The sequence below is a fragment of the Lagopus muta genome, chromosome 5 (genome assembly GCF_023343835.1).
Source record: "Lagopus muta isolate bLagMut1 chromosome 5, bLagMut1 primary, whole genome shotgun sequence".
Classification (NCBI taxonomy): Eukaryota; Metazoa; Chordata; class Aves; order Galliformes; family Phasianidae; genus Lagopus; species Lagopus muta.
Window position 1 is genome coordinate 14,807,206 of NC_064437.1, and position 27,141 is coordinate 14,834,346.

Below are 27,141 nucleotides of genomic sequence, written 5' to 3' on the forward strand. Positions count from 1 at the left end.
AATAATCCTAATTTTAAAATGTTACTTAACTGGGCACTCTGGAGTTTCTTAAAATCTAATCCAAAGTTATTTCATGCTGCCTACCATCAGCGATAAAAGTCAAAACGCTGCAGTTCTCACATTAACATTCCAACAATCATTCAATGGGATTTCAACTGCCTTTGTAAACACAACAAACAGTACATTAATGACAGTAAGTCATCAGATCTTACTTGTTTGTCTAAAGATCCTTTGCAATCATTTATTTAGCCAATGTTCATTTTGTTAAAATATCAGATGTCAGTCAAATGCCTCATAGGAGCAAATGGAGGCAACGATCAACAGCCAGAGCAGCTGAATCACACTTGGTATATCAATTCATTTCTGCAATGCATCTTACATGTCCAGACCTTTAACGACACAAAAAAAAATTAGCAGATTACATCAAGTGCTTCGGAAGCAATGAGGCTTTTGTTCACAAGGCAATATAAACACAGTAAAGGGAGGCGAGTAGCATCCTAACACCTTTCCGCTTCTGAGATGCACAGCCTCATTACATGCATGTTCTCGTGCTACCAGCAAGCTATCTCAGGGGAATCTTAGACTGTTAGAATAGTTGGAGAAGTACTCAGAGAACTGTGCTTTTTTGCAGTTGTATTTCAGACTAGCATGACGCAATGATCTTTATTTAGAAGTCTCTTTTGATATTATTTTTATCATCACTGTATACATATTACTTGTAATGACTTCTTGAAAATTGCAACTAACCATTTTTGTGGGGAGATCTGGAGAACAACAGTGCAAGGCAGCTGAAAAGACCCAGCTACTAGGCTACTGATAAAGCAGCCTAGCAGATCACAGTCTGATTTCCATACGATTCTTTTTGTCCTTGTCCATAGTCACAAACCGCTGGAATTCAGCTGGATTCCAGCTCTATAACCACAGAATAAGTAAAATAGTTGCAAATCTAGCAACAGAATTTCTTTGAGCTTTCCAGCATAAGGTCTGTGGGTTGAATACCAAATGAACATGAAGAATACAACACATTTAAAAGGTTACATACTTGGATTGCTTTCGCTAGTGGAAATCCTACCCAGAGATTAAAAGATTGCATAGAGAGGAGACAACAATGAAAGAACTCTCCACATTTACCTCATCTGAACCTGTCCTTTAGCCACTGAGCTAGGAATAGTCAAAGTTGAGCTCCATAGTATCACAGAACTACAGCACTATATCAGGCCCATCTCCATGTTCCCACTTGATCTTAAGAGTTTAAAGTAGGATTGTTGTGAAGTTACCAGTGGCTTTTGTGGACATGAAAAGAGCAAAAAAGAGATCATAGGATTAATTCACCTGATGGAGATGCCTCTATAGCAAGTCCTTTTATTTTGCTTTGCAGATTCATTTATGGAGTAAACAAGAGTCTAGAAATAAAAGAAATCCTATTCTAAATGCCACTTGCATAATTTTATTGAGGACTGAATACCCTCAGAATAGCACAAGACTACTATGGGAAAACCAAATACTGATTATTCCTTTAGATCTTGCCTGTATAAACACATAATTGATTTAACTCAATCATTTTAGTTAAACTGATGCAATCTATGCATGGACAGAGTAGACAGGTACATAGAAAGGCACTGTGGTTATCTTCTCTGAGACATACAGTAATTTTCCACCACCTCATACCAAAAAAAACTTAGAATACCTACAACAATTTTTTATTTTGCAGTTCTAGAACTCTTCACATTTCAGTAAGACAAAGACATGTGAAAATAACTTGAGCTGCATTACAAATATCAGTAAATCATTGTTTTAACTCCTCAGCAGGTGGCAGTACGAAGTTATTTACAATATCATATTAATTCTGTACTGTATTAAGTAATTTGTTCTTAAGTCTGCAACAAAAGCCCTGATGTAAGATAATTATACCAGACAGAAGAGTTAATTAAGAGAAAAAATTAAAAAATAAAAATAAAAAAAAATCAAGCTTTCTGCTTCTTCCAGTTCTTCAGGATCACTTCAGCTGCATCCAGAGTGCTGTCTTTCTGCAAAACAAGGAGTATCACTATTACTGCAAGTGTGGATTCTTGAAAACAGCACCAGTCATATTTATATGATCCCAAATCAATATTTGGCAGTGTCATTTGCAACCTCTTAATATCCCAGTTGATCACATTGTCATTAAAAGTTATAGCTACAAATCTACACTGCACAAAAAAGTTCTGATTCCTTGCAAAGATTTATTAGATATGTTTGTTCCAAAAATAACATTTTTTCTCAATATTAGTATTATCAAATTTCATTAAACTGGGTAGTCCTTATGTAAATATTCAGCATGTACACAGTGACACATTTGGCTGCTCTATACTGGACACTTGTTAGCATAGTTTCCTAATCTTTATGTGTATAGGTGGGCTTTTTAAAATTTCATGCAACCAAGCTATGCTGTCTACTTAAATATCAACCCTCTGAATGCGAGTAACCCACTGATCAGTTGCATGACTTGGCTACAACACAATGAATCATACAGGTAGTGTTTAACTTGTTGTGATTACTGCTGTTCATCCTTGGCAAGCCATATTAACTATCAGCAAGTTTCATTCTGGTTGTGACTGGCTCTGTTTGTATCACTGTCTTTATACCTCATCCTAAGAGCTGTGATAACATAAGCAGAAATTCCCATTCATTACTGGACCAAGCAAAGGTACAGATTCTTATACTAAAACAGAGTTGTCACATTTCATTATGCTGACACTGTGACAGAGCAATGCGAGAGACATCTTACAGCACTCAGATTACCAAAGATTATGTATGTACGTGTCTCCACAGCATTTCTTTTCAAGCACAGATTCAACAACTGGGTGAAACACTGGGAAGAACATGTGAAAAATCAGGTGCTCACAAAATCACAGATTCATGATTTCTCTTTTCTTTAAAAAACAAACAAACACACAGATGAGATTCCTTCCCATGCCTTTGTTTCTTTTATAGTTTACAGCTTTGTTTTCTTTCATAGTTTGCAGCTTGTGTAAAACCCTTGGTAATTTCAGGTAAGCTAAACTTCAAGCCGACTTATGATTTTTGTTGCTGGAAACTGAACAGACATGCAGTACTTCATGCATATCATTTTAGTATATCATTTTCCTATACATGGGAATTATTCCTTATTCTGGTTATAGAATCCACTGTAAGTGATTGCATATCCACCTCATACATTTTCAGTGTCATCACCGGTCAATAATGCTTTTACAAATCAACAAAATATCTATTTAAAAAAAAAAAAAAGACCTAACCACCCAGTTGGTAGCTATGTCATCCATATTTCTGGTTTCAAGTCCATTGGCAACAAAAGACTGTTGAAGCTACTTCATGCTGAATTATACACCAAACTGATTTTCTGTTTCTAAAATCATCCAACTCAGACTGTGGGAAAAAGTGTAGCAGTTGTCTATTGCAGTTTTTGATGCTGCATTGATTTTTGAGTTTTGAATCTTCATGGGACACAAATTTACCTTAATGAAGCAAAAACGTATATATTTTTCAAATTGCCTCTTTGTCTCGGGCCCACAGAATGCTGAAAGTGGAATTGCTGAGAGTTTCTGAAGAATTAAACAAAAATATTATTATACATGTATATTAAGAACAGATGTAAGCATGATTTTCTAAAGTCTTCCAACATTCAAGGAAAATACAAGGCTGAATTTTGTTCTGAGTAACTAGGCTTAAATAATTTCACATTACTTAGACAAAATATTTCAAAGGATTTTGTTGTTGTTGTTGCTTTGTTTTGTTTTTCTGTTTTGTTTTTTTTTTTTTTTTACAACTAGCATTTAAGCAGAGAAACAATTGCTGGAACTTAACACAAACCTATAAAATACATTACCAGTATGCTTAGCAATATTTAAGCCACATCATTTCCAAAAGATAGCACGAATACCAAACAATATTTTGAGTAAGCATGGTTGCACTGCTTTGGATTTCAGTAGAAAAGCATTTCTAAAACTAGAATATAACCAGGACATCTTACCTTAGATGATATCATCCATCGGACAAATCTATAATCATAAGGTTGATTCTCATCTACATCAGAGAGATCCACATCTAAGGAAAAGAAACTGTATGATTTTCCAGGCTCCAGTGGGAAGGCATCATGAACAGCATTACACTAACATTTCAGAATAAAGATGTATGCTTTTATTAAAGAAATGTAATTCAGATTATACTGGAACAGCTAACAAGAGATTAACACAAATGCTTGGCTCTCAAATCGTTTCGTAGTCATAGACTGTTAAGAAATAGACTTTTTTATCCACAACCTTTGCCCCTCCTAAAACTTCGCCAAAGCTTTGCAAAACAAGGACAGCTGCTACAACTGCAAACAAACAGTTTTCCTCAAGCTCATAAAATCCACCTACAGGCTAAAGTTAGATGGAAAATTTAATTCCCAATTAGAATTTCTGACCATGTCATACGAACAAGAAATGAGAAGAGATATATATATATATATAAGCTTAAAAAATATATATATATAAAGCTTATATATATATATATAATATATATAATATTATTATATAACATTATATAAAATATATATATATTTTAAGCTTACTTAATGTAGAAACATCAACAATCATAAAGTATCCTCCTTCTGGAATGACAGGTGTCAGCCCAACTTCTTGAAGTAGCTGAGCCATCCGATCACGCTTGCTTTCCAGCTCTCGAGGCAGAGAGTAAAAATAGCAGTCTGGGTCATCCATGCGTTTATAGTCTACCCAAAGTGCTTGTGCCAAAGCCTCCTGGAAATGACAATGTTCAAAATACTCATGGACACTGACATGCTTCCTAATGAAATTCTGTAGTAGGATCTGGCTCTTATTAAGCAAATCAACAAATATAAATTACACAAACTGCATCCAGTAGTGCAATTTGCTTGTTAATTTGTAGCAAAACCCAAAGCACCAATTGCTCACTAGGCATTCATCACATACAAAAGCTCTGAAGCGTTTACAAAATGAACTGAAGCTGAGTTTAGTGAAATATAATCATAAAAATACTAAGAAGTAAACTGTAAGGTAAAGATAACTGTCAGTAAAACAAGACCCTACTGCATCAACTTTTACTTACATTTGGCAGGAAACCCCACAGATTGCTATGAGTGGTGCTTTCTGCAATAAGCAACAGTTTGTGTGTCAAAGAAGAAAGAATCCGCAAGACTTCCTTGGTTTTGTTTTAGGTTGTTTTTTATGTTTATTTTTTAAATGTCTGCTCAGCTGATGAAGATTATCATCTTTTTCTAGCAACCCAGCACACAAATTTTGACAATCAAAAATTAGTTGTTGTGATTATTGTTTTATCATGGTGAGGTCTACAAGTTTGCTATGCCAGAAAATAACTTCTTTGGCTCCATCTGTACATACCTGTAATGGAGTTGGGCAAGTATATAGTGTATTTTGATGAACTACTTGCAAATGCTTAATCAGATTCTGAGGGCCAATAGACCAACCAAGCTACGGGAAGAAAAACATGCATATATTACACTTACAGCAACACCATTACTTCAGATTAACAAAGAATTGAAGTTAGAAAATGTCTCAAGGTTTTCTTTAACAATTATTAGTTTGTCCTAAAGAACTCCGAATAGAGTTAGTTTAACTTTCCTTTACAATGCATTTTTAAAAAGTCTAGGTATGAGACAAGAATAACAGCTTCACTTAACACGTCTCAAAGAATATCAAGCAAACTTTTAATTCTCCATATAACGAGTTAGAAGATAAACAGATCCTTTATTAGGAATGAGATTGCCAATTGTTCTAAGTCCATCTCATAGGCACCCATGTCAAGGGTGGTTCGAGCATAAAACAAGAGGTCATTACTGGATCAAATCTACTCTCAGCCAGACAGAAGTCAATTGTCATGGTTCAGTCTGACCACGGGCGATAAAGAAGAAAGCATTTAGCTGCCAAAAGGTTATACATTTTATTTTCCAGTATGTATGTTGAAGTCGGGCAAAATATTATTATCATTTAATATTTTAATAGCATTGAAAGAGAAACTATTCCAAAAGGTATTATATAAATTTGAAAACAACATCACCATCACAATACTGGATAGCATCTGAGTCTTCTCCAAGAGTTTTGAACAAATCATACTGTGTTTATTTATATATTTTTTCCTCATAAGAACTCACTACTCAACAGACAAGAACAAAACAAAAGAGTTCAAGTAGTTGTTCCAGCTGAATGGTATCTTCACTTTTTAGAGACGCACAGATTTGCCAGAAACTTTCAAACACAGATAACAAAAATGCATCCTGTTATTTACTTAACTAAAGCCTTACGCTGATTTTCCTTACCTTCCAACCAGTTACACTGTATGTTTTCCCAGCGCTTCCTATAGTTATTGTTCTTTCCCACATACCTGGCAACGTAGCTGCATACAAAATAAAATTAATTGGGTACAAGTGCATTCACATATTCCATGTAGTTTGCTCCTCGCTAAGAACTACAATGTGCTGATGTTTAATTGTAGTGAGAATATTTGAAAACTATAGCAACCGTAACAAGTGAGAAAGAATATATGGACCAAAGATCTTGGCAGAAAAATAAGATTTGGATAAAAGACAGAAAATGAGGAGAGATATAGTTGGTGAAAATGATGTTAGTTTTCCCCAGGTGCATAATTATCATTTAAAAAAAAAATATCTAAGAGGCTACTTATTTACCTCATATGGTATTATTTCTGATGCCTAGTAAGGGCACTATACACAACATTAAACCAAGCACTCCCAGCCATTTTAACAGAATTGTCCAGAAAACAGTTCAGTATCATTTAGTATCTCTTACCAGAAAATGAAAATAATTTGTAAGGTTCTGGTTTAGAAGTCAGAAACCCAGTAGAGAGTAAATAAATTACATTTTATTGTACAATTTGAACAGCCCTGAGATTGAAACGCAGTAAGAACTAGGTAAGGTGCCTGCAAGTAGTAAGGGATACAAGGAAGCTTATCTCCATCTTTGTATTTGTATCTTGTAGGAGACCAAAATCTTTCCCTCCTTTTCAAAGTTGATGACAGAGCAAAGATCTCTTCTGTCAGCTTGCAATTTGCTACCAATGAATTTGTCAGTTGTTAAATTCCCTCTCTAGAGGGAAGCAACAAACAGATTTTCCAAACAAACACTGACTTTCATAAGAAAGGTTTTGCCGCCGTTACATTAATTAGGCATGGTAAAGGTCATTGCAACTCTTCAAAAATATGCATTGTATTCTTCTGAGCACACTTGCCAAGAAAAGAAACCAAACTAGCAGGAAGGAGACTTGGATTCTTATTAGCTTACACTTATTCACTCAACTGCTCTGTGACCTTGAAAACATAAAGGCAGTTTGAACAGATGCATCTTGTAGCTAGCTAGGTCAAGAGTACACACTACTTCCTAAAGACAACTGAACTTGCTCTCTGCAAAAATAATTGAATTTCAAAGCAAATGCCCTTTAGCAAGAGATTGTTTTGCCACATAGTCTTAGGAATTCAACCTTGGAGACAGAATGCAACAGCATTTTCAAACAACAGCAGCAGCAAAAGAGCACAGGCGAAGAATCAGCTCCGTTGCTTTTTTACAAGCAGGTTTTAAATAAGCAAATTCTTCCGTGCTTCCATGCCAGATGGAAGCATCATTACATGACACCTTAAGGGACTTGGACTACAATTTACTATCAAAGTGCAAGCTAACACATCTAAGTCTGTTACCTGGGCTGGCACTCAGCTTGCTGAGATGTCTGTTCTCAATCCTCAGTTACAATATGCTACCTCTAAATCCTAATCATTACTTAAAGAAGGTTCACTGTTTTCACAGTCGGATAATGATGAGAAACATGATGAAGTGCACCACACTGCAGAAAACAGCCTTAGTGACAGCACAGAGACTGTACTAATTATATGATCTGTGTTGAGCAACTCTTGTTGAATTATATTAAGGCACCACCGCCAGACACTGTAAATTGATGCAATATCTATTTTGTATCTCTAGAAAGGAAGCGTCAGTGCACAGATGGAGTGTGGAAAGTTTAATATGAAAACACAGGAGCTATCAAATAGAGAAATAGCACATGCCATTTTTTCTTACATTTTCTTTTTGTAGATTTAAAGAAGTCTAAGAAACTGAAGTTAAAATGAACAGATCTTGCTTCTTTTACTGAAGCAATGTTATTTCTCATGGTTTTATGGAAGTTTTATGATCATCTTAGCAATAAAGTTAAAGATGATGTCATGGAATTGATCATAGAGTACATGCTGAAATGAATGAAGCTGAGTAACCTTTCAGGCTTTACCTTTTCTCATAATCGCAAGGGATTTTTATTTTGCACGCTGAACTACAGAAAGTCTTCTGTTCGGTTGTAAACGTTTTGGTTTGAAGCATTAAAATGACAAGGCTGATACTAATAAACAATAAAGTTACTGTGCTTTAAGAACTCAGCACCTGTCCACTAAGACAAAGCACGACTGACAACATGAGTGTTCAAACCTGTTGCTATGGCAAAGGAAAAAAAATGGATTACCTTACACCACCCACAGTGACTCTGGTTCTGAAGATGGCTATTTGCATGAACCACCTGCCAGATCTATTAAGAAAGCTATAAACTAAACTCATTTTACTTTGTAATCGGAACAGGATAAAGCACCAGTTACTGTGGTAACTTGGTACGATGCACTGACGCAAATTACAATCACATGAACCCAAAACATTCCATTTTCTCAGCATCTGAAGGTCTTCTAGAAGGTATCAGACAAGCGAAGAATCTGGAAGGCATCATCACAACAGCCACGAGGTTAGGCCACTTTCAAAACAGACTCATAGCCTATGCATGGCCAATGCAATTAACATACTAAGCTGTACGATCAGTAGCTGTGTAGCTGAGCTAATAAGCATTCCAAGGTCATTTAGGTATAACTTCCTTTTCATTTTTTATAAGAATCAATTTCTACTGTGATGCTTCCACTAGAGCCCTCATTAATGGAGTTTCTCCTATTGCTACTCCTGATATTTTGAGATAGTAAAAGCTTAAAGTTTGAACTTCTTCCAGCAAACATTATTTCAGGGGTAAGTTTGCAGTACCGGTCCACAGCTGCTTCTAATAGATAAGTACCTATTTTTGTATGTTTATTTCCCTTGTACACCAGCCATTCATACACCTCGTCACTGATGCACAGAGTATCATGTTTAATACAGAGATCAGCTATTATCTGGAGTTCTTCTCTGGTAAATACCTGGGATGCAAGAAAGTAAAGACAATGCATTAGTCACAGTATTTAAGGCATGCTCTGAAATTATAGTAGTGTTAAAGCAGGACTCTTACCTTGCCTATAGGGTTGTGTGGGGTATTCAGAATAATGGCTTTTGTTTTCGAATTAAATTTACTTGCAAGTTCAGCTGGATCTAAGACCCAATCAGCACTGGATGCAGAGTTTCCACCATTTTTCTTGGAAAAACAAATGAAAACAAAAAATGCATTACTGGAATGCAACTTGCTACTGCTTAAACAGAGGTGCCCAAGTTACCATCCTCAGACACTTTACTAGCTACACATGACAACTTATCCAACCTGTTCTGCTTCCCTGGGAGGAGGTGCTCCCAAACAGGCAGGAAGCTAAGATCAAGACAAATTACTGTGACAATGGCAGTCTTGTCCTGCTTGACGCCTGTCTCACAGCTTCCCCAAGAACCAGTTTCCAGGATCTGGTTACTCACACATGTAGTGTGTAATGCAGGAAGTGCAATCATATGACAGTAGAGTTTATGGCCTTCCCATACACTAGAACAAGTTATGTGTGTGCTTGGCTGGAAATCACCCCAAGACTAGGATTTTAGCTCCTTCCCTCCTTATCTATGAGAAAACAGCCAAAGAGTTAAAAATATCTACCACTGAGGCTCTGGACTTACATCCTCAGAGTACATTAAGATGACAGAAGTTTGGGTCAGTTTCTGCTAATATCAAAGAACATGGCCATACTAATTTTCTGATATATGCCTAGAAGGAAAGAAAAGCAGTCACTCAGCCCTCTCAGCAAGATCAACATCTTGCATCCTTAAAAATCCATGCAACCTGCCAACACAATGCCAGAAGTACCAATATGCAACTTAACTATATGATAATTACTCCTTTTTTACCAATAAATACATCAGCTACCTCATAATCATTTCTTATTAAATAAGTGGATTTTAGAAAATAAATTCTACTCCATCACTACATGAGCCACCAAGAGGATCAGAAACCAAATATTCTGAAATGCAACAGGTACAGAATTTGCACCGGCACGACCATCCTTCCCCCATTTCTACTGAAAACATTTTCTGATCCCATCCAAACAAAGGAATGTTGATCAGCTTTCAGACTGCACAAATTAAAGTAAATGAGAAAATGAGAAACACTGTCCTACCTTTTCCAGCACCAATAAAATATTTTATTTGCTTTGGAGTATCATTATCTCAGTCTTGCACTATAACAATCAATTTCATTTTTGTACAATTGAATATTTTGAAACACTGCCCAGAAAAGCATCTCCTATAAGGTTTTCATCAAATTGTATTAGGTATAGAAGTTTCATATAATAAACAATTTTTAAAAAGCTACTCACATATCTCAGTGGAATAAAAACAGGCTTTGCACCCGCCATCTTTACCATTGGTTCATAACAGTCATAAAATGGTTCTATTATTATTACCTGAAATTACAATAGCAATATCAGAAACAGAAAATCTTCAGTGCATAATGCCATCATATTTCCAGATTTGCTTTGTTAATCTAACTGGATAATGTTTCTGGCACTCCATTCTGATTTAAAATAAATAAATAAATAAATAAAATCACAATATTCTTCCTTTCCCAGAAGGCCAACAGCATCCTGGGCTGAATCAAAAGAAAGATGGGCAGCAGGGCAAGGAAGGCAATTGTCCCTCTCTACTCTGCCCTCTATGGGCCCCATATGGAGTACTGTGTCCACATCTGGGGCCTTCAGCTCAGGAAAGATGTGGAGCTTTCAGAACAGGTCCAAAGGAGGGCCACGAAGATGATCGGAAGACTGGAGAACTCTGGGAAGACCTGATCGGGCCTTCCAATACAAGGTAGCTTGTAAGCAGAAGGAAAATCAACTTTTTACATGGGTAAATAGTGATAGGACACGAGGGAATGGTTTTAAACTAAAAGAGGGGAGATTTAGATTAGATGTCAGAGGGAAAATTTTCACTGAGAGAGTGGTGAGATGCTGGAACAAGCTGCCCAGAGAAGCTGCATGTCCCATCCTTCCAGGTGTTCAAGGTTCAATGGGCCCTGGGCAGCCTGATCTAGTGCCTGATTTAGTGGCTGGTAATCCAGCCTGTACAGGGGGGGTTGGAACTAGATGATCTTTCAGGTCTCAAAAAATAAGAGCAAAAAAAGCTCATAATATAATAATGCCCTTAGACTAAGCATAATAAGCACTACTCTTGTTATTGACAACACACATTGGCTGTTATTCTGTAGTTACAACGTTACAAACACTAACATATAACACCTGGAATGTTTGGGGCCTTGTTGCACAGAAGTAAATGTGCACGACAAAGATGGGAGATAACCACACCAAATTTTTGAACAGCACAGCTGCCCTAATTAATGACATTCCAGGTGGAAGCAAGTATGCACTCGCCATGTCAGATGGAACTTATTCTTTTCAAAGACATGGATTCTACCTCCAACACAGAATTTCCAAGCATCAAGGAAATCCCAAAGAATGGCCTTTAAATCCCAAAGAAAAGTCTTTAAATTCCAACAGGAAAAAATTTAAATTGGAAAAAAGGACAAATTCAAGGAAAATTGCTGGGCAGAGGCTTGGAAATATGAAAAGAAAAAACAAAACAAACAAAAAAAACTGCAACCACCAACCCAAAGAAAGGTTAGAGCAGAGAACTAAGAGAACTTTTAAAAGAACAGAAGTGAATACCAAAGCAACAAAAAAAAAAAAAAAAAAAAAAAAGAAATAAAAGATAGAAAAGTGAACACATTATTTAAGTGAAAACAACAGAATGCTGAAAGCAAAATGTGCAACACAACAAAAGAAGCTTTTGCTCACTGCAGACCCAAAGAAACATTCTCCCAAAATGACATTTAGTATCATTACCAAAAAGACTGAGATGAGTAGTGATGAAGAACTTTCCTGCTTTTGTTGCCATAACTCAATGGTTCAAAATAGAACTTGACATACAGTAGCTTTTCACAGGCAGTACTTTGCATTATGCTTTGTTTTCTGTTGCAGACAACAACCCAGACATTTTCTTAAATAAACATAGAATATCATGTCATCTAACAATAACAGTACAGAAACCACTACAGGTATTGCCAAGCATGAAAGAAAAGGGTCTGTAAGCTGGTGAACTGACAGGGAAGACATCCAAAGGATGCTTCTAGAGCTGCAAGTCAAATATGCAGAGGTCTGAATTACTTCCTGTAACTTAACAAATTACTAGACATCAAAAAGAAGCCCAAACATTAATAAGTGGACAAACAAACAGCTACAAAGAAAAAAACAGTCAAATTCTCTTTTCAGTGCATATAAGTGAGTGTTTCAAATAAAAACTTACTTCATCGCCTTCTTCAATTAAAGCCTGTATTGTACTAAAGAGAGATCCATAACCTCCTACTGTCACCAGGATATCTGTGAGAGGGTCAATCTTTCTTCCACAAACTCTCTCATATACTTTAGACAAGACTTTCACCAACGATGGATGCCCCTGTTCAAAGCAAAGAAATGCATCTGAAAGAGTTTACACATTGTCAGGAGCACTCCAGTGTTTTGGGGCTTTTTATTTGGGGGGGAGGTAAGGGGGTTGTTGCCCTTCCTCCCACATTTTTCAACTAAAAATGGTTTGGTGCAAGGAAAATCTTTTTATCTTGGTTATGTACTGCTGGTAAACAGCTCCTGTGATCAGAATGATAAGTCATATATTGCAAACCTCAGACCACCTTTCGCCAGTTGACACAGGTTCGTGTACTCTTCCCAAAATGTGCAATGAACAAGAAAACAAACATAAAACGAAGACCATCTATGATACAGGAATAAAAAGGCACAACTCTGTTTACTCAGGAAGACTAGAGGTTTCCTGCCATGAAAAACCTTTTTTCCTTCCTTTTTGGATACTTGATGAAAAGAGTGAAAACAGTTCTGGGAGAATATTCACCTACATAACAAATATCCTCCTCTAAATATTGAACATCGTAGCTCTGCACATAAGGCATAAAATTATGAACCTCTCTGTAAACAAAAACATTGCAATAATTTAAGACTTGTAAGTCATTTTTGATTAAAATTACAGCCACTTCTTCCCATGAGTGTGTCAGCTACACAGCAATGCTGCACCACCCAAGTTACTCCACAACCAACTCACGACCAAAGTGCTACAATACAAGTTACACACTGCATAGTGACCATCCTCCAGAGGGGAAACTTCCTCTTTCTAGCACTTCCTAATCTCCACTCAGATCTGCTGATATCATGGGTGAATCTCTTCTTGAGGCACTGTCTCAACTGATAGTGTACTTTCTTCACTTACCAATAGTGACCTTTCTCATGCTAGTATTATCCTACCCAATTCATGTCCACGCTGACCAAATAAAAGGAAAACGTGTAATTTAAATCTTTTAATCAGTAAATTGATTTATATTGTCTTTAACGGTCCATGCAATCTCATACACACGCTACCATTTTGCTCTTGAGCAAGTATTCTGCCTTAAGGAAGACTGCACAGTCTGTTGTTTGGTAACAGATAAAACTTAATTTGAGACAGAAAAGCATGAACTACCAGTAAAACCAACTTAAAGCAAAGTCAATTTTTTTTTTCCTGTGGCAAGTTCTCCACTGATCTCAACTCCTCAAGTTCCACAGTACTTACAAAGCCTCGTGTGTACTGGTTCAGTCTGTCAACTGCTGCTGCTTTTGCCAGTTCTTCTTTAACATAGCTGGGAGGGCATATATCAGGGAGGCCTTGACCAAGATTAACAATTGAAGGATCTGCTGCCACCTTTGTAAATTCAACCCTAACAGCAAAAAAAAAAAAATACACCTTAACATATCAGATAGAATTCTTTTTTCCTTTAAGAAAATTAGAACACAAAAGTATTTTGCTTTGCCAAATTCACAGTACTGGAAACAGTTTTTAGTAAAGTGCGTTCATGCTGAGAAATAGAGTCTGGGATAATGTTAAGTAACCACAGGAGTCAGAGAACCCAAAAAACAGTTAATTTATTCCCCACAGAATAACTGTTTTACCAGCAGAATGGTGCTCGTATGCACACACACAAGCGTACAGTTTTTCTGCATAGAGGCAGAAGTGAAACAGTGCCCTCTTTGTAAAATGAAGTAGACCTGAATGAGAACAGGGATATCACATGATTTAAAGGCTAGATTTTGTCAAGTGAAGGGTATCACTTAAACTACCCAGTCATCTCTGAGGATTGTAACTTCTTCTTTTTGTGACTTTAGGCAATGGATTGCTAGAAGCTTTTTGTTAACTGTTTCCAGTACCCTGTCAGAAACTAAGCTTAAAATTCTTGAACAACTTTGTTTGTATGGATGTTTTTGGGTTTTTTTTGTTTGTTTGTTGTCTTTCACTCTTGTTAAGATGTAGGTAGTCAGGAAAGGGCAAAATGCAAAATTTACCCAGGAAAAAAGGAAAACAAGCATCACAGTTCAATCAAACAAAATTAAAAATGAATTGCTAACAAAAAAAGAAACCCCACCATCTGAGGCTGGATGACCAAAACAACATCGTGTTTGTATATATGCATACTTACACATACACGTACATACATACAAACGTAAGCCCCAAGCTGTTTCCATTAACAAACAAAATCCCACCCTTACCAGTGATGATAATAGTGCTTTCTGAGCAATTTAATAACTAGCAAAAAGCATACTAAGAACTTAAATTACAAAGACAAGCGTGACGGCTTAAAAATAAAGTCAAATTCATTTGGTAAATAAGAAGTGAGTATTACTGAGATAATTATTCAACTCAATTAACATTTAAAATTGAAAGCTAGCTATTCTGCCACACCCAAGAGCTATACCTGTCTTAAGTGGTTTACTAGATGCACAGAAGCCTGTGCCTAATGTCTCATGCACAGAAATAATATTTAACAGAATTTGGTTCATTGCTTCTTCTTTTAAGCAGGTAACAAATAAATTTCAGCAGAGACAGCAAGAGCTGTGCACTTTCTTATTGGCAATAATTATCAACCTGGAAAGAAAATACATCAGCCAAAGGCCTTTTCTGAAATTAGCTGATGCTTTCCTTTTACTTACCACACATTGCTATCAAGGCCTTCAATTCGTCTTGTGTTTTTGTGTCTAAAGGCCATTGTCTGCAAGATCAAAATATACAGATAGGAGGGCTTTGTTAAGAAAGACAAAGTACTACATTGTTGGATCCTGCATGACAAACCCTCCTTCGTGCCTTCTGAAACATACCACTGCCAACTGAATTCAGTTCTTACTCAAAATTATAGACACGGTCTTTCATTAAAGCTTCTGTTAAAGCTTGAACACAGACTAAGAAGAAAATACATTAAAAGCCTCAGAAATCCCCATTCATCACTATCTAAAACTGAATTGGCAGCAAGGACGGATGAGGAGCATCGTTTAGCTCAATAGCTTCAAAAAATGATCTAAAAATAAAAATTGGAATAAATACATTCTTTGTTTTTTCTACGATACACTAATATCTTAACAGCTGGTTTTCTTTCATGCCCGATACAGCTTGGAAGTTTCTTTTTCAATGTAACTTTATTTGCCAATATGATGGTTAGCAAGAAAACAGGAAAGGTGGTTCATATTACAACACAAACACTTTAGAATGTGTCTTTTTGCTGTATATTAAGACCACTACTGAAGGTTTTAGGAAACTGCTCTAGAATAGACCTCACGGTTCTCCCTGTAAACTTTTTAATAATTCTGGCACTAAAAAAAAAAAAAAAAAAAAAAAAAAAAAAAAAAAAAAAAAAAAAAAAAAAAAAGAAAAGAAGAAGAAAATTTGGGAAAAGAAAACCATCAAATTTATTTGTATGCACAAGCAACAAAGAAAATAATCATAAAGCAGTGCATGTCCATTTCTGTCTGGAAATCAGCTTTACACTTGAAAAGCAATTCACATAGAAAATAAGACCCTTAGGGCCCCAAACACTACAGTTTCTTTGAGTCAGAATACTAATTTTAGTGACTTTTACCACTGTTTGGTATTATTCATTTATGAAGGATTCAAAAACCATACTCCAGCTACCATGCTTTGAGAAGGACTAAATACCTGAGTTGCATTACGTTTAAAGTTTCAACTTTGAAACGGTGGGATTGACTCACAGCTGTCTTTTCATGCAGGTATGTGTTTGTCCTCAATCATTTTACAGTAATGAAGCTCCTACATGTGTAACAATTGGAAACATGGGAAAACAATTAATAAACTAACATATTTTGCTGCTCATTTGTTTTCTGCATGGATCTAATTCTGACCTCATCTGTAAGAGACAATCATCCAAAGAACAACACATAGCAGGACATCTTTTGTTTATCCTCAGGCAGCAAACAGTAACTAGACAGACATGCACCATAGTTAAGAGTGAGTTCTGACTGGGTGATCAGTGCTGCATCTATTAAAAACATGCAGTTTAGAGGATGAATCCAATTTTACAATGTTTGTCTTGGTAAATACGATTAATGTCTGCCAGTACTGTACAAATACCAATAATACAAGTTAAACTGAGCCCTTCTCCACATACACTTCCTTTTTTTTTATTCCTCTCCACATGCAGCACTACTACTCACACTATAACAAATAAGAAACATTCTTTGAAACTTTCCAGCTAAAAATGAGAATTCTGTACAGTGCCATGGGAAATTTGTTCTATTGATCAGCTCCTCCTAAAATTGTCTCAATTCACTAAAAGTCTGTAAGACTGTAAGACTTTATCCTCAACTGTAACATAGATCTTAACTTCAGTAAGTAATTTCCCATAGCTAAAAATATGTAGGCAAGTAAAGTAAGCCTGTTACAGTCCACATACTACCTTAAGTTTAAACACTTAGTACTTCAGGTCTACTTTTTTTTTTTGTGCCTTGAAAATAGCTTCAAAACAGAGCAACTAAACTTATACCAGTTTTCAGATGTTCAGCTTACAGTAGAGTTCACAATGCCAGCTACTTTGAGAAAGTGAACAAATAACACTTATAAATGATACCCTAAGGAGCATTCTTTCTTCTAAAAGGTCATGAGAACTCTGAAGGTTCCTTTTTAGTGTAGCCCAATTACATCACAGCTTGATAATCTTCAAGCCTTTTTTGCGTGCAGAGCGAGGACTGCCATGAATTTAAGATCAGTGTTAAACTAAGAGCCATGTCCTTATCAAGCTCTAACTCTAACCTCCTGCTTTCCCTAACACTGATTGCTTTAGATGGAAAGTCAAGTGCTGCTTGTATTTATCTTTTTTCATAATACAAAGAAACTTGTGAGCAAACTGAATGGCAATACTGTTTGTGTTTACTGCTTAATGACAGAAACACATATTTGTACATAATTAAATTGTGGAATTCAATGTCAAGAGCTGCAAATGAAGTCAAAATCTTAAGTAAATTCAAAAATAAAGACAGGATGACATTTCAACTTGTCTGACATTTCAATGTCAGTGTCTACTGACATTTCAATGTCAGTAAGAACATCCAGGTACTTTAAACAGAATAAAAATACAGCACAGGAAAAACTGACTTAAGCCAAATCTGACTTCCCAAGTGACTTATATGTGAAAACAAGCCTCTCATTTGAGCGAACTATGCTACAGTTATCTGTATAACAGCTTCAGCAGCTGTTCCATAGGATCTGACACATGCCTTGGTTGATCCAGCTTGCTAACTAGATGAACTGCTCTGTGACCTGGGAGCACAAATGACATGCCAGAGTTCTATACACAACACCAAGCTTAACCTCTAGGCACACACCACATCACAATGCTTGTTTTCTCTTAAGCTGAAGTTAAATAATCTCAAATGCAGTTAAGCAGGGAAATTAAGGAGATTCTATAAAAAAATTAAGCTTGCAGTGCTTTTATATCCCTTGCTATTGCAGCATCAAAAAAATCACAACTATCCCTGCTGAATTAACAGAAAGCTGAGATACAAAGGAATTGACATACAGAAGTTCTGTGATAAAGCTGGCAGGAATCACTCCTACATCTCAGGCTAATGCTCTAACAGTTAGGCAATCCTTTCAGCTACTACCTGTAGCACTGACCTTAAAAACTGAAATGGTTATACAGAGCAATAAGTGCCAAATTCTGTTGTGTTCACGAGGTTAAATATTTAACTTGTTAGAAAACTTACTTTAGCCTTAATATTAAATGCTTGGGTCAAGGTAACTAGGAGCAAAGAAAATACAGCTGATGTGTATTTATTGGCAGCATTACAAAATCAGTGCCTCACTAAAACATTGCACAAAGTAGTTTTATCGATGAAGTAGATTGAATACTTACATCAGAGGCTGAAAGCTTGATGGACCTAGTAAGTAAATTTGTTTGTAGATGGTACGTTCCAATGCCACGGCAACAGAGGCTTCGTGAAACAAAAAGCATGCCTGTATAACAAGTAAGTAATCTGAAAAAAACCCTTATATTGCCAGAACAAGTTTCCTAAACATCACCAAGCATTTTAAAATGATAAAACCTTCCCTTCCTGTCAGTGTTTTTCTTTCTTTGAAATCAATTCTAGTAAATTATTACCTTATCACATTCTATATGAATCAAGGATGAAACTGTAGCTGATAATTCAAGTTAAAATCTTTCTGGCTGTCATACAAAATGAAGGTTTCCTCTATTTGAGAGCAATAACCTTTCTATTTTTTTCCTTACAATGAAAATTAAGACTTAAATGCAATTGAAAGTCTCTGTTAGAATTGTGAAAATGCATTTGTCTAATACAAATTGCTATCAGAGTTGACAATTTATACACAATATAAAAAGGACCCAACATTAAAACCAGTCTCAATTTTCAGGTGTTTCAAATTCAGCATTCAGAAACTGAGATAACGGAAATGACCAGTCACACTGGAGTAGCAGGTCTATGCAATTTATGTAAAACTAAAGAGTTTTGCCTCAATGACTTGGGCAAACATTAAATATTTAGCATGGCTGAAAATAGCCAGAAAGGATGTTCTGCATGAAGTAACAGATTGTTCGCTGGCTGCAAAAAACAAGCCCTGTTAATCAATGACTGCAAAGAGACAAATGAGCAGATACCTCAGGTAGCTACTTCTAAGTTTGTTTAAACATATGCATCAGATGGCAATGTGAAAATGAACTGAATTTGTAAGAGAAAAACATAGGAGTTTTTCATTAGGAACAATGGACTTATTCCCATAAAGCAGTGTTCCTTACACTGAAAATGTAAATAAAGACCAACTCCTTTTAAGGATGCCTCTTACAATACGTTTTAAAAGTATGTTATTTTGCCTTTTTCCAGTACTACAAACCCAGTCTTGGTTCTGAAATTAAGGTCCTTCTGACACGATACTGAGTTGTACCTAAGACAATTAGAATCTTGGGAATATCCATAGAAGCCCATGGCATTTAGTGATCTGCAAAAATGTAATTCACTGATTTTCCTTTAAAAGCAGAAACAGTAGCAATGTCCTCAACTCTGGTGGCCAGAGGACTAGAAAAAATACACAGCCATTAAACATTTCACATCAGTCAGCAGATACCCTGAGAGACACAAAAGAAATATATATGTTTAATAAGACCTGTAACTACATTTAAAGTTACTTTAAATAATAGCACTTAGCATATTTGACATAAACTTTGGTAGCTACAAAGACAAAAAAGATCGTGAAGCCCTGCTGGTTGTGTGTAACGTACGGATTCTATCTTATGTTGACTACAGCAACAGCACTACTCTCCCAGGGTGAGATGAGTGACAGAGATAACCTTACTTTTACAGCAAACAATTGCAGTAGTTATTGCACTGTGACAAACAGGCAAATCTTTACCTGGTCATTTTATACTGAGGAGTAGCAAGATGATATAAAAATTTTCCAAACTCAACATGCAAAGTTAACTTGCAACCTCAACAGAAACAAAAAAAAAAAGGAGTCTGTAAATATCAATAGCATTAGTGCCATGCTGCACTAAAGGGTAGTGTGATATTTGACAAGGCATTACTTGCTGTGAGGCAGTCATGCAAAACTATAGCATGGCATGAAGAGCAGCAGACCTGTATCACTGCAGTGTGGTCAATCTCTGAAGGTACATGAAAAACACCTGAAGTAAAAATTGATATCCACCTTTAATGACAGACAAGCGTAAACTGAAAGTTTTATGAGGAACAGAAGGGAAAAAAATATTTCTGGAATACATGGAAATAGTGGGGAAGAAAAAAAAAAAAAAAGAAAAAAAAGAAAAAAAAAAAACACAGCTTCAACAAGGAAAGTCAAGGTTTCAGTATGTAGTTCTGCTACACTGAAATACTTGTGATGCTTTTCCAGGAAATGCTCTTCCCTCATCTGCAACATGGAATGCTTACTCTTAAGCAAAATTTTAAGGAAATAAAAGCAAAGGCCTGCTACAGTCTCCAGATCTCAGAAAGAAAACATGACCTACTCTTCTTTCTCCATGCACACACACACATTCCCATTGTTACTGTATATAACACGTTAACACAGGCTCAAAAGAATTATTACTTTTAGAACCAGCACGCACTTAATAATTAGCTCTGTCTATGTTTTATAATGTCTGCTGGTAACTTTTTCTCATCCCAATAAAGTTTCTTCCAGTAAAGTTACAAAATGCTTCTGATGAACTCATTTCCTCCCTCCCTGTCCTCCTTTGAAACTACAGGCCAAACGCTGCTGTCCCTTTATATTTACCTTCAGCTATACCACCCCTATAAAATACACCCACTGTTATACTTCTGCTTAACACCTGTTGCATACAGAAACATAAAAGAATACGGTATCTTGGGCAACCTTTATGAATTCTTTGAAAAACTGCATCATTGTACAGAGCCAGAGAAGGAAAGCGTCAGAGAAGAGAGGATGCCTCCTTACAGACTCCTCACCTCAACACTTTTTCTGCCACACTGAAGCCATTCGTGACCGACCAGGCCAAGAGAACCGCTGCTGAAACTGCTGAACTGTGGGAGGCTGGGTATTTTAACAAAGGCCACTGAAACTCAACAACTGCTGCACGCGACAACGTTTCGTCCCTCTCTTTTGCATATTTTGCAAAACGAAGATAACCGACCGCGCAGAAACAAACTTCACCACGCAAACAGAGCAGAGGGATTAAAAGGGGCTTCGCCGATGGCTGCGGCGCTTAGTCATCTCACATTGCGCTTATCGTCACGCTGACACGCACCTACCAATGCGTACTCTCAACGTGAAGCACCCCGAGCTCACAGCTGGAAAGGCGCCAACACACCGCCCGGCCAGCCGCCTCGGCCCCCGGCTGCGCAGAGGCGCAACGAGCCGCTCGGGGAGGGGCCTTCAGGCGTCCTCTCAGCCCTGAAGAAGAAGAAGCAGCAGCCTGCCGCACTTCCGACGGTTCGGGACCCGCCCCCCGCAGAGGGCCAGCCAATGGGCCAGCCAACCAACCAACCAACCAGCCAGCCAACCAGCCAGCCAGCCAGCCAGCCAGCCAGCGAGCCAGCGCGGCCGTTCCTCCCGCCCAGCCGCCGCCGCGCTCCGCCTACCGGGAAGAGCCGCCCGGGTTCAGCCCGGTAGCCCGAGGGGAAGAAAAAAGCCCCGCTGCCCTCTGAGTTCCCGCCAACTCCCCTGAGGGAAATGGGGACTGCGCGATGCCCAGAGCTCGCCAGCGGGACGGATCTCAGAACGGGCCGCGAGCGGCCGAGGAGAGCGCAGATCCGCGCGGGCCGAGCGAGGCGCGGCCCGGCGCCTCACGAGAGCGGGAGGGCGGCGACGGCGGCTCCGTCCGCCGTCCGGGAGCGATGCTCAGCCCTCGGCCTTGGCGTCCCTCCTGAGGGCGAGGTGGGCGCCGGAGCGCCGCGTGAAGTGTTATGCCGAGAAAGGTGGCTGAGGTGGAGCTGGGCGCGGGCGCTGCTGGCGTGTGGTGAGATCCGGGGGAAAGGCTGGTGCTTACAGAGCGAGGCACGGGAACGCGGCTGAACGTTTTAAGAAAGTTGGTGCTTTCCAAGTTGTGGCGAACTATTGCCTGTTTGAATTACGATTGCCCAGATAACTCATACTCAAAAGTACCTATCTTGATAAGAAACCACATACAAAAGTAACCTCCTGAAAAACATAAGAATTGACAGTAGGCCTGTGCAAACTGTGCTGATTAGCCTCTTGGACTTTTTTTTAGGAGGGAATTAAATGTCCATATTGTTAACACAGACCTCATACATAAGTTCACCCCTTTGAAGAATGAGATTTTCTCGAAGTGTCTCATGAATTCACAGGATTTACATTGCTAAGCTTCCACACACACGGAAGCTACCCCACTATTAAATGAGAGCTGAAGTCGCTGGAAAGTGAAACTTCAGACAGCTGTGGGTACCATCATTTGGGAGCACCCTGACTGCTTTGAGTCTTGCTACCATTAGGTGTATGACATCACAGAAAGTTTCCTTTAATTGTCGCTAAATTTGATTATTTACTTAGGGAAAGTTACACTTAAAATGTCTCCTTCCCAACCTTGTTTTTTACAAATCTCGACAAAACCGGTTTCCCTTCTATCAACATCACCATACAGAATTCTAGGAAAGAATGAGCATGTTTTGCAACATTGTGATCTTATCATCTAGTATCTCAGACTGCTGCAGAGCCAAAAGAGCCTCACGTATCAGATTCTTACAGGGGTCTGTAGAAGCAACAGGACATTACATGTCAAATTCACTCCTTGCTCTAAAATCTGATAAAGAGAAATATTTTCTTGAAGAACTGTGCATAAGATAGTTTTCATAGCAAGTCTTACTTGTTTCATTTTTAAATTTTAGAACTAGAAGAGTTCTTAGTGTACCAGTAACAGTCTGAAGAGATGGGTTAGCAGGCAGAATGTTAGCAGGTATTTTTTAAATCAGACATAGAAGGAATATCTATTACTTGGATATCATTACTGCATGTGTCATATTATGTATATAACCATTATAGGTATTTATGTATCATAAAATAACAAGAGCAGATTGAAAAAAATTTGTCATAGGGTGAACTAGAACATGTCTACTTGGCTGTAAAAGCAATCTCAAAAAAAGTAATATTAAGAAAGGAGATCTAACTGTGGTTTTGATACTAAACATAGTACACAAAAAAACCTTAATACTTTATTATTTTATTCTCTTTAGTGCTTTTTTAGAAGTTTAGCTGTCTCAAGCACAGTGCTCCTGCTGCCTGCAGTTCTGCACTTTTAGACGTAATCTCTGCAAGTATCCATTGGAGGGCAGCAGATCACAAACTTTGTCGTGTCATAGCACAGTTTAAAAAAAAAAAAAAGTTCAGCTTTCTGTTGGCTATTTGCAACATCGGTGCCCAGGTTTTTCACAATCTCTTGTACAAGGCAGGCATAACTGGGAAATCCATACAATGGTATTTTCTCTAGGTTTGACTTATGTGTCAAAGTCCACTGTAATGGTAGCGCCCCATGAAAATCTCAGTGGGTACTTCTGCTAACACTCACATTAAGTTGTTTTTTGTTTTTTGATTTTTTTTTTTAAAGACATCCCAAGTAACTCACATTCAGTTTAGAAGCACCTCATTCATTTTGTGACTGCAGTGTAAGGCCTCCTGTTTTTTTGTTGTTGTTTTTTTTTTTTTGCAAAATTTATGCATGGTTGTCATAACTGCATAAGACATCTTCATCCACTAGAAGTAAGATTTAGTGCATTTTTTAATTAATTTATTTTAATATAATCCTGCTGCATCTTATTCGTAAAGAAGAAATGGGAGCTAGGAATCTGTACACTTTCAAATAGCCTAGTGGGAAGCAGTTCATTTGAAGAGGAGATAATTACTTCAGTAGATGCCAAATTACTTGGCATCTGTGGATGCTATTAACAGTCCATTGAAAAATCAGCTGACTGCAGCTAATTTTTGTCTGCTGAAGATTTCTAGCCTAGTTACAGCATGTAAGACTAATTAAACTGGATATTGGTGAAATCAGGTAGAGATGAAAAACAAGAAATTTAGGTCAGGTTTCTCTTGGGATATAGCCAGTATCGTGTTATGCAAGTCATAAAAACAACTTTACACATGATAGTACAAAAATGGGTATTATTTCCTTTATATATAAACTTAGAGTGCCAGCTTTTTTGTCAAGAGGAAAAAGTACTCAGTGATGGGATGCATAGATCTCGGCTGCTAACAAGAAATGGATAAAATCCTGTTTTTCTGATCAGGAAAGTGACCAGACAACACATGAGAGATTTCTTTGCTCATGATTCCTCTACTTATTATTTTTTCTTTCTCAGGACTGCACAGCTATCAATTGTGCTAACAATACCCTTCCAATCAAAAGCACAGGAAGACATGCTGATGTCTGCAGCATTTTAATGCTAGTCCTACATCCATGCTTCTGCAGTAGGTTAGGCAGGACACCCACACATCTCTAGACATGAGTAACCTGGAGCCTCTCAGCTCCAGGTTAGGGAGGCATCTACCTTATTCCCAGCCCACTGCCAAGCTGACACTTCACAGTCTGCCTTGTGTCTGTAAGCCCTATTCAAGAGAAACAATGTGAGTCTTTTCTTTAGGAAATGTTTACTAAAGTGATGTTCTAGGAAACTAGTATACGGTAATGAGCAAAACGTGCAGTAATGCAGGTTAAGGAGTATTGACCAAATATCTTGCAGGCCCAATTTTATTCCTACTGAAGCCAGCCAACATCTGGACCGGGGAGGTTGTTAATACCTGACTGCTTCCACGCTTTGTGACTAACACTGGATTGCATCATGGGAGTCTACCAAGCTGGAAATACTTCAGTGAGTATTTCCTGTATTACTCAGTGTGCAGCATTAAACAAACGCATAAGAGTTTTCAGTCATTTGAAGTGAGGTGTTCAACTTGTGTCTAGATATTTTTATGTTTAAATGTCCCAAATATGTCCTAAGGAACATGTCATATGACACCAGGCTATAGGCATTTATTGTTTATTTTTATTCCCATTCAAGATAAATGTTTGGGTTTGGCTGTTGGAGGTTTGTTTCTTTGTTTTCCCCTGGTAAGCTATACTATAATAATGTACTTACCACTTGCACTATTTTAAAAAATGTATCATAGCTAATTACCTTGACCTCAGAGTTCAGATTATACTGGCTTTACTGCCTCTAAAGATCTAATCTTAACAGGTAATGGGAACACTCCAGTTCTAGATTACCTCATATGCTGTGTATATCTAAGAAAACTGAATGCAACAGCAGAGTGAAGGTGGTGGTGGATAACTGGTATTTCTTATTATCCATAAACAGATTAATGCTCATTTATTTAGATGCCTTTCACACTGATAAAGCTGATTTTGTGCTGACAGATTCCAGAGGTGCCTTCTCTGATTATGAACTTAGGAAAAAATGCTTCAATATAACAAACCTTAGATTAGAAATACCTTTCTTATACCTTTCCTTTCTCCAGGAAAAAGGCAAATTTCTGTTTGAGATGTAGGATCTAGTCATCTACCAGGAAGGAAGTCTCTGGCATTTTTACTGGTAGGAGCTTCAAATAGTACAGAACTGGTGTTTTACCCTTCTGGAGGAGTATCTAAAATAAATTTCTCAGTTAAATCATTGGTCAAGCCACACTTCAGGAAAGGAGACTGAAGTGAATGAGAAAAGTCCAGAATGAAAGTGTGCTGGAAGGAAGAAATTGGTTTTTTTTTATCTTTTGACCTAGAATCTTCTCTGAGGATCTGAGGCCACATGGTACCAAGTAAATCCTGTTATATTTTAAGGTCAAATTAAATGAAGAAGATCTTACACTGGCTGATCCCAAATTGTTTTTGTTGTTGTTGTTGTTGATTCAATCAATTTTAGTCAAAACAAATTGGGGAGTAACATCCCACATATGCTGAATTACAAGTTCTATCATGAATTCCTAGAGCAAAGACAGCTGGGGACTATCATTACCAACAGGAGCTTAGTTGAAGGAAGTGACTCTCTTGAGCTGTCTCAGTTGACATTAGGGCTGTGTGCCTACAGCCTAACAAGTAAAGCGACAGTAGTTACATAGAACACCATAACAAATAGTTCCTTACTGGAGAACTTTTAGTTTTCAGTTTGTTAACATCCACAGCATGAAGCTGTCTCCAGACAAGTTCTGGATTGACTAAAAATACAAGGCTCTGCAGAAATGCTAGGCAAACAGAAACATGTTAATAAAGTATTTTCTATAAAGTTATTTTGTCTCTGTGTAAAGCAAACGAAATACAAGAATTAACACAAAATAAATGAAAGGAAGACCTAGGATGCTTGCAAGTAATTTGAATGCATAAGAATATACTGAAACATATGTGACACAGGCTTTTAAGAGCTAGAATCTTAACTGCATTTTGTTGAATTGTAGTTGTAATGTACAGTGAAGTCAGAGCATTTGCAAACAAGAGTGAATAGCAGTACATAATACTATAATGTGATAGAAAGTATAGCGATAACAGCAGAATGAGACCAAGCCCAAATACAGCAGCTATAGACACAGAAACAAATGAGGAAAAGGGAGAAAAAAGCAAACAAACAACCCTTAAATGAGGTCTGGGAAGGGGGTGGATCTTGGTTCCACCCCTTCCAGTCACTTAGGGGCATTGCTTGCACCTGAGTTCCTTGCACCTGGGTTGGCCCTGCCTTCCCCCCAGGTGCTCAATCACTGTTTGAGGCTATGACTTGGCATTTCTGTTACGCAGTAGAATCCCAAAGCTTAAAAATAAAATAATTTTTGCTAGTAGAATATGAGCATGCACTCATCAGTGATAAGTAATGCGGTATTAAGTGTCATATGTGAACTGTTAATGCTCGTAGAGTTTGTAGAACTAATAAACACTTACTGTGTGTTGAAAGCAGTTAGGGAATAAATACTTGTTAGCAGCTCTGTTTACTTGAAGTCCACCTCCAGATTTCTTGAAAAGTTTCAGACAAGACTTTACAATTACTCAGTAAAAATAAGGTGC

The 27,141-nt window shown here is 37.5% G+C and overlaps 1 protein-coding gene across 10 annotated transcripts; it reads right to left on the reverse strand.

Moving 5' to 3' along the window:
* Window positions 1-191: 191 nt before the first annotated feature.
* On the reverse strand, window positions 192-21,601 carry KYAT3 (kynurenine aminotransferase 3). 10 transcript variants are annotated; one of them, XM_048946231.1, is made up of 15 exons: window positions 21,401-21,601; window positions 20,255-20,301; window positions 18,520-18,620; window positions 15,311-15,369; window positions 13,899-14,043; window positions 12,591-12,740; window positions 10,613-10,699; window positions 9,334-9,456; window positions 9,124-9,244; window positions 6,335-6,411; window positions 5,400-5,489; window positions 4,592-4,778; window positions 4,010-4,083; window positions 3,495-3,581; window positions 203-2,027 (listed from the first exon to the last, which is right to left on the reverse strand). In XM_048946231.1, exons 3-15 carry the CDS (start codon window positions 18,616-18,618, stop codon window positions 1,965-1,967), a joined length of 1,362 nt encoding a protein of 453 aa, XP_048802188.1. In that variant the 5' UTR covers window positions 18,619-18,620; window positions 20,255-20,301; window positions 21,401-21,601; the 3' UTR covers window positions 203-1,964. The 10 variants fall into 10 exon arrangements, 9 of the variants coding, with proteins under 9 accessions (XP_048802192.1, XP_048802190.1, XP_048802191.1 ...); XM_048946230.1 differs by having other exon boundaries at window positions 21,397-21,601; XR_007377274.1 differs by lacking the exon at window positions 20,255-20,301 and having other exon boundaries at window positions 211-389; window positions 1,132-2,027; window positions 21,397-21,601.
* Between the last annotated feature and the right edge of the window lie 5,540 nt (window positions 21,602-27,141).

Bases quoted from the DNA above. Each gene is read 5' to 3' on its own strand.
- KYAT3 (XM_048946229.1), bottom strand. From the start codon at position 18,618: ATGCTTTTTGTTTCACGAAGCCTCTGTTGCCGTGGCATTGGAACGTAC. The intron at 15,370-18,519 runs GTAAGTATTCAA...TTGATCTTGCAG, and splicing joins TCAAGCTTTCAGCCTCTGAT to ACAATGGCCTTTAGACACAA. The intron at 14,044-15,310 runs GTAAGTAAAAGG...TTTTGCTGTTAG, and splicing joins GGCCTTGATAGCAATGTGTG to GGTTGAATTTACAAAGGTGG.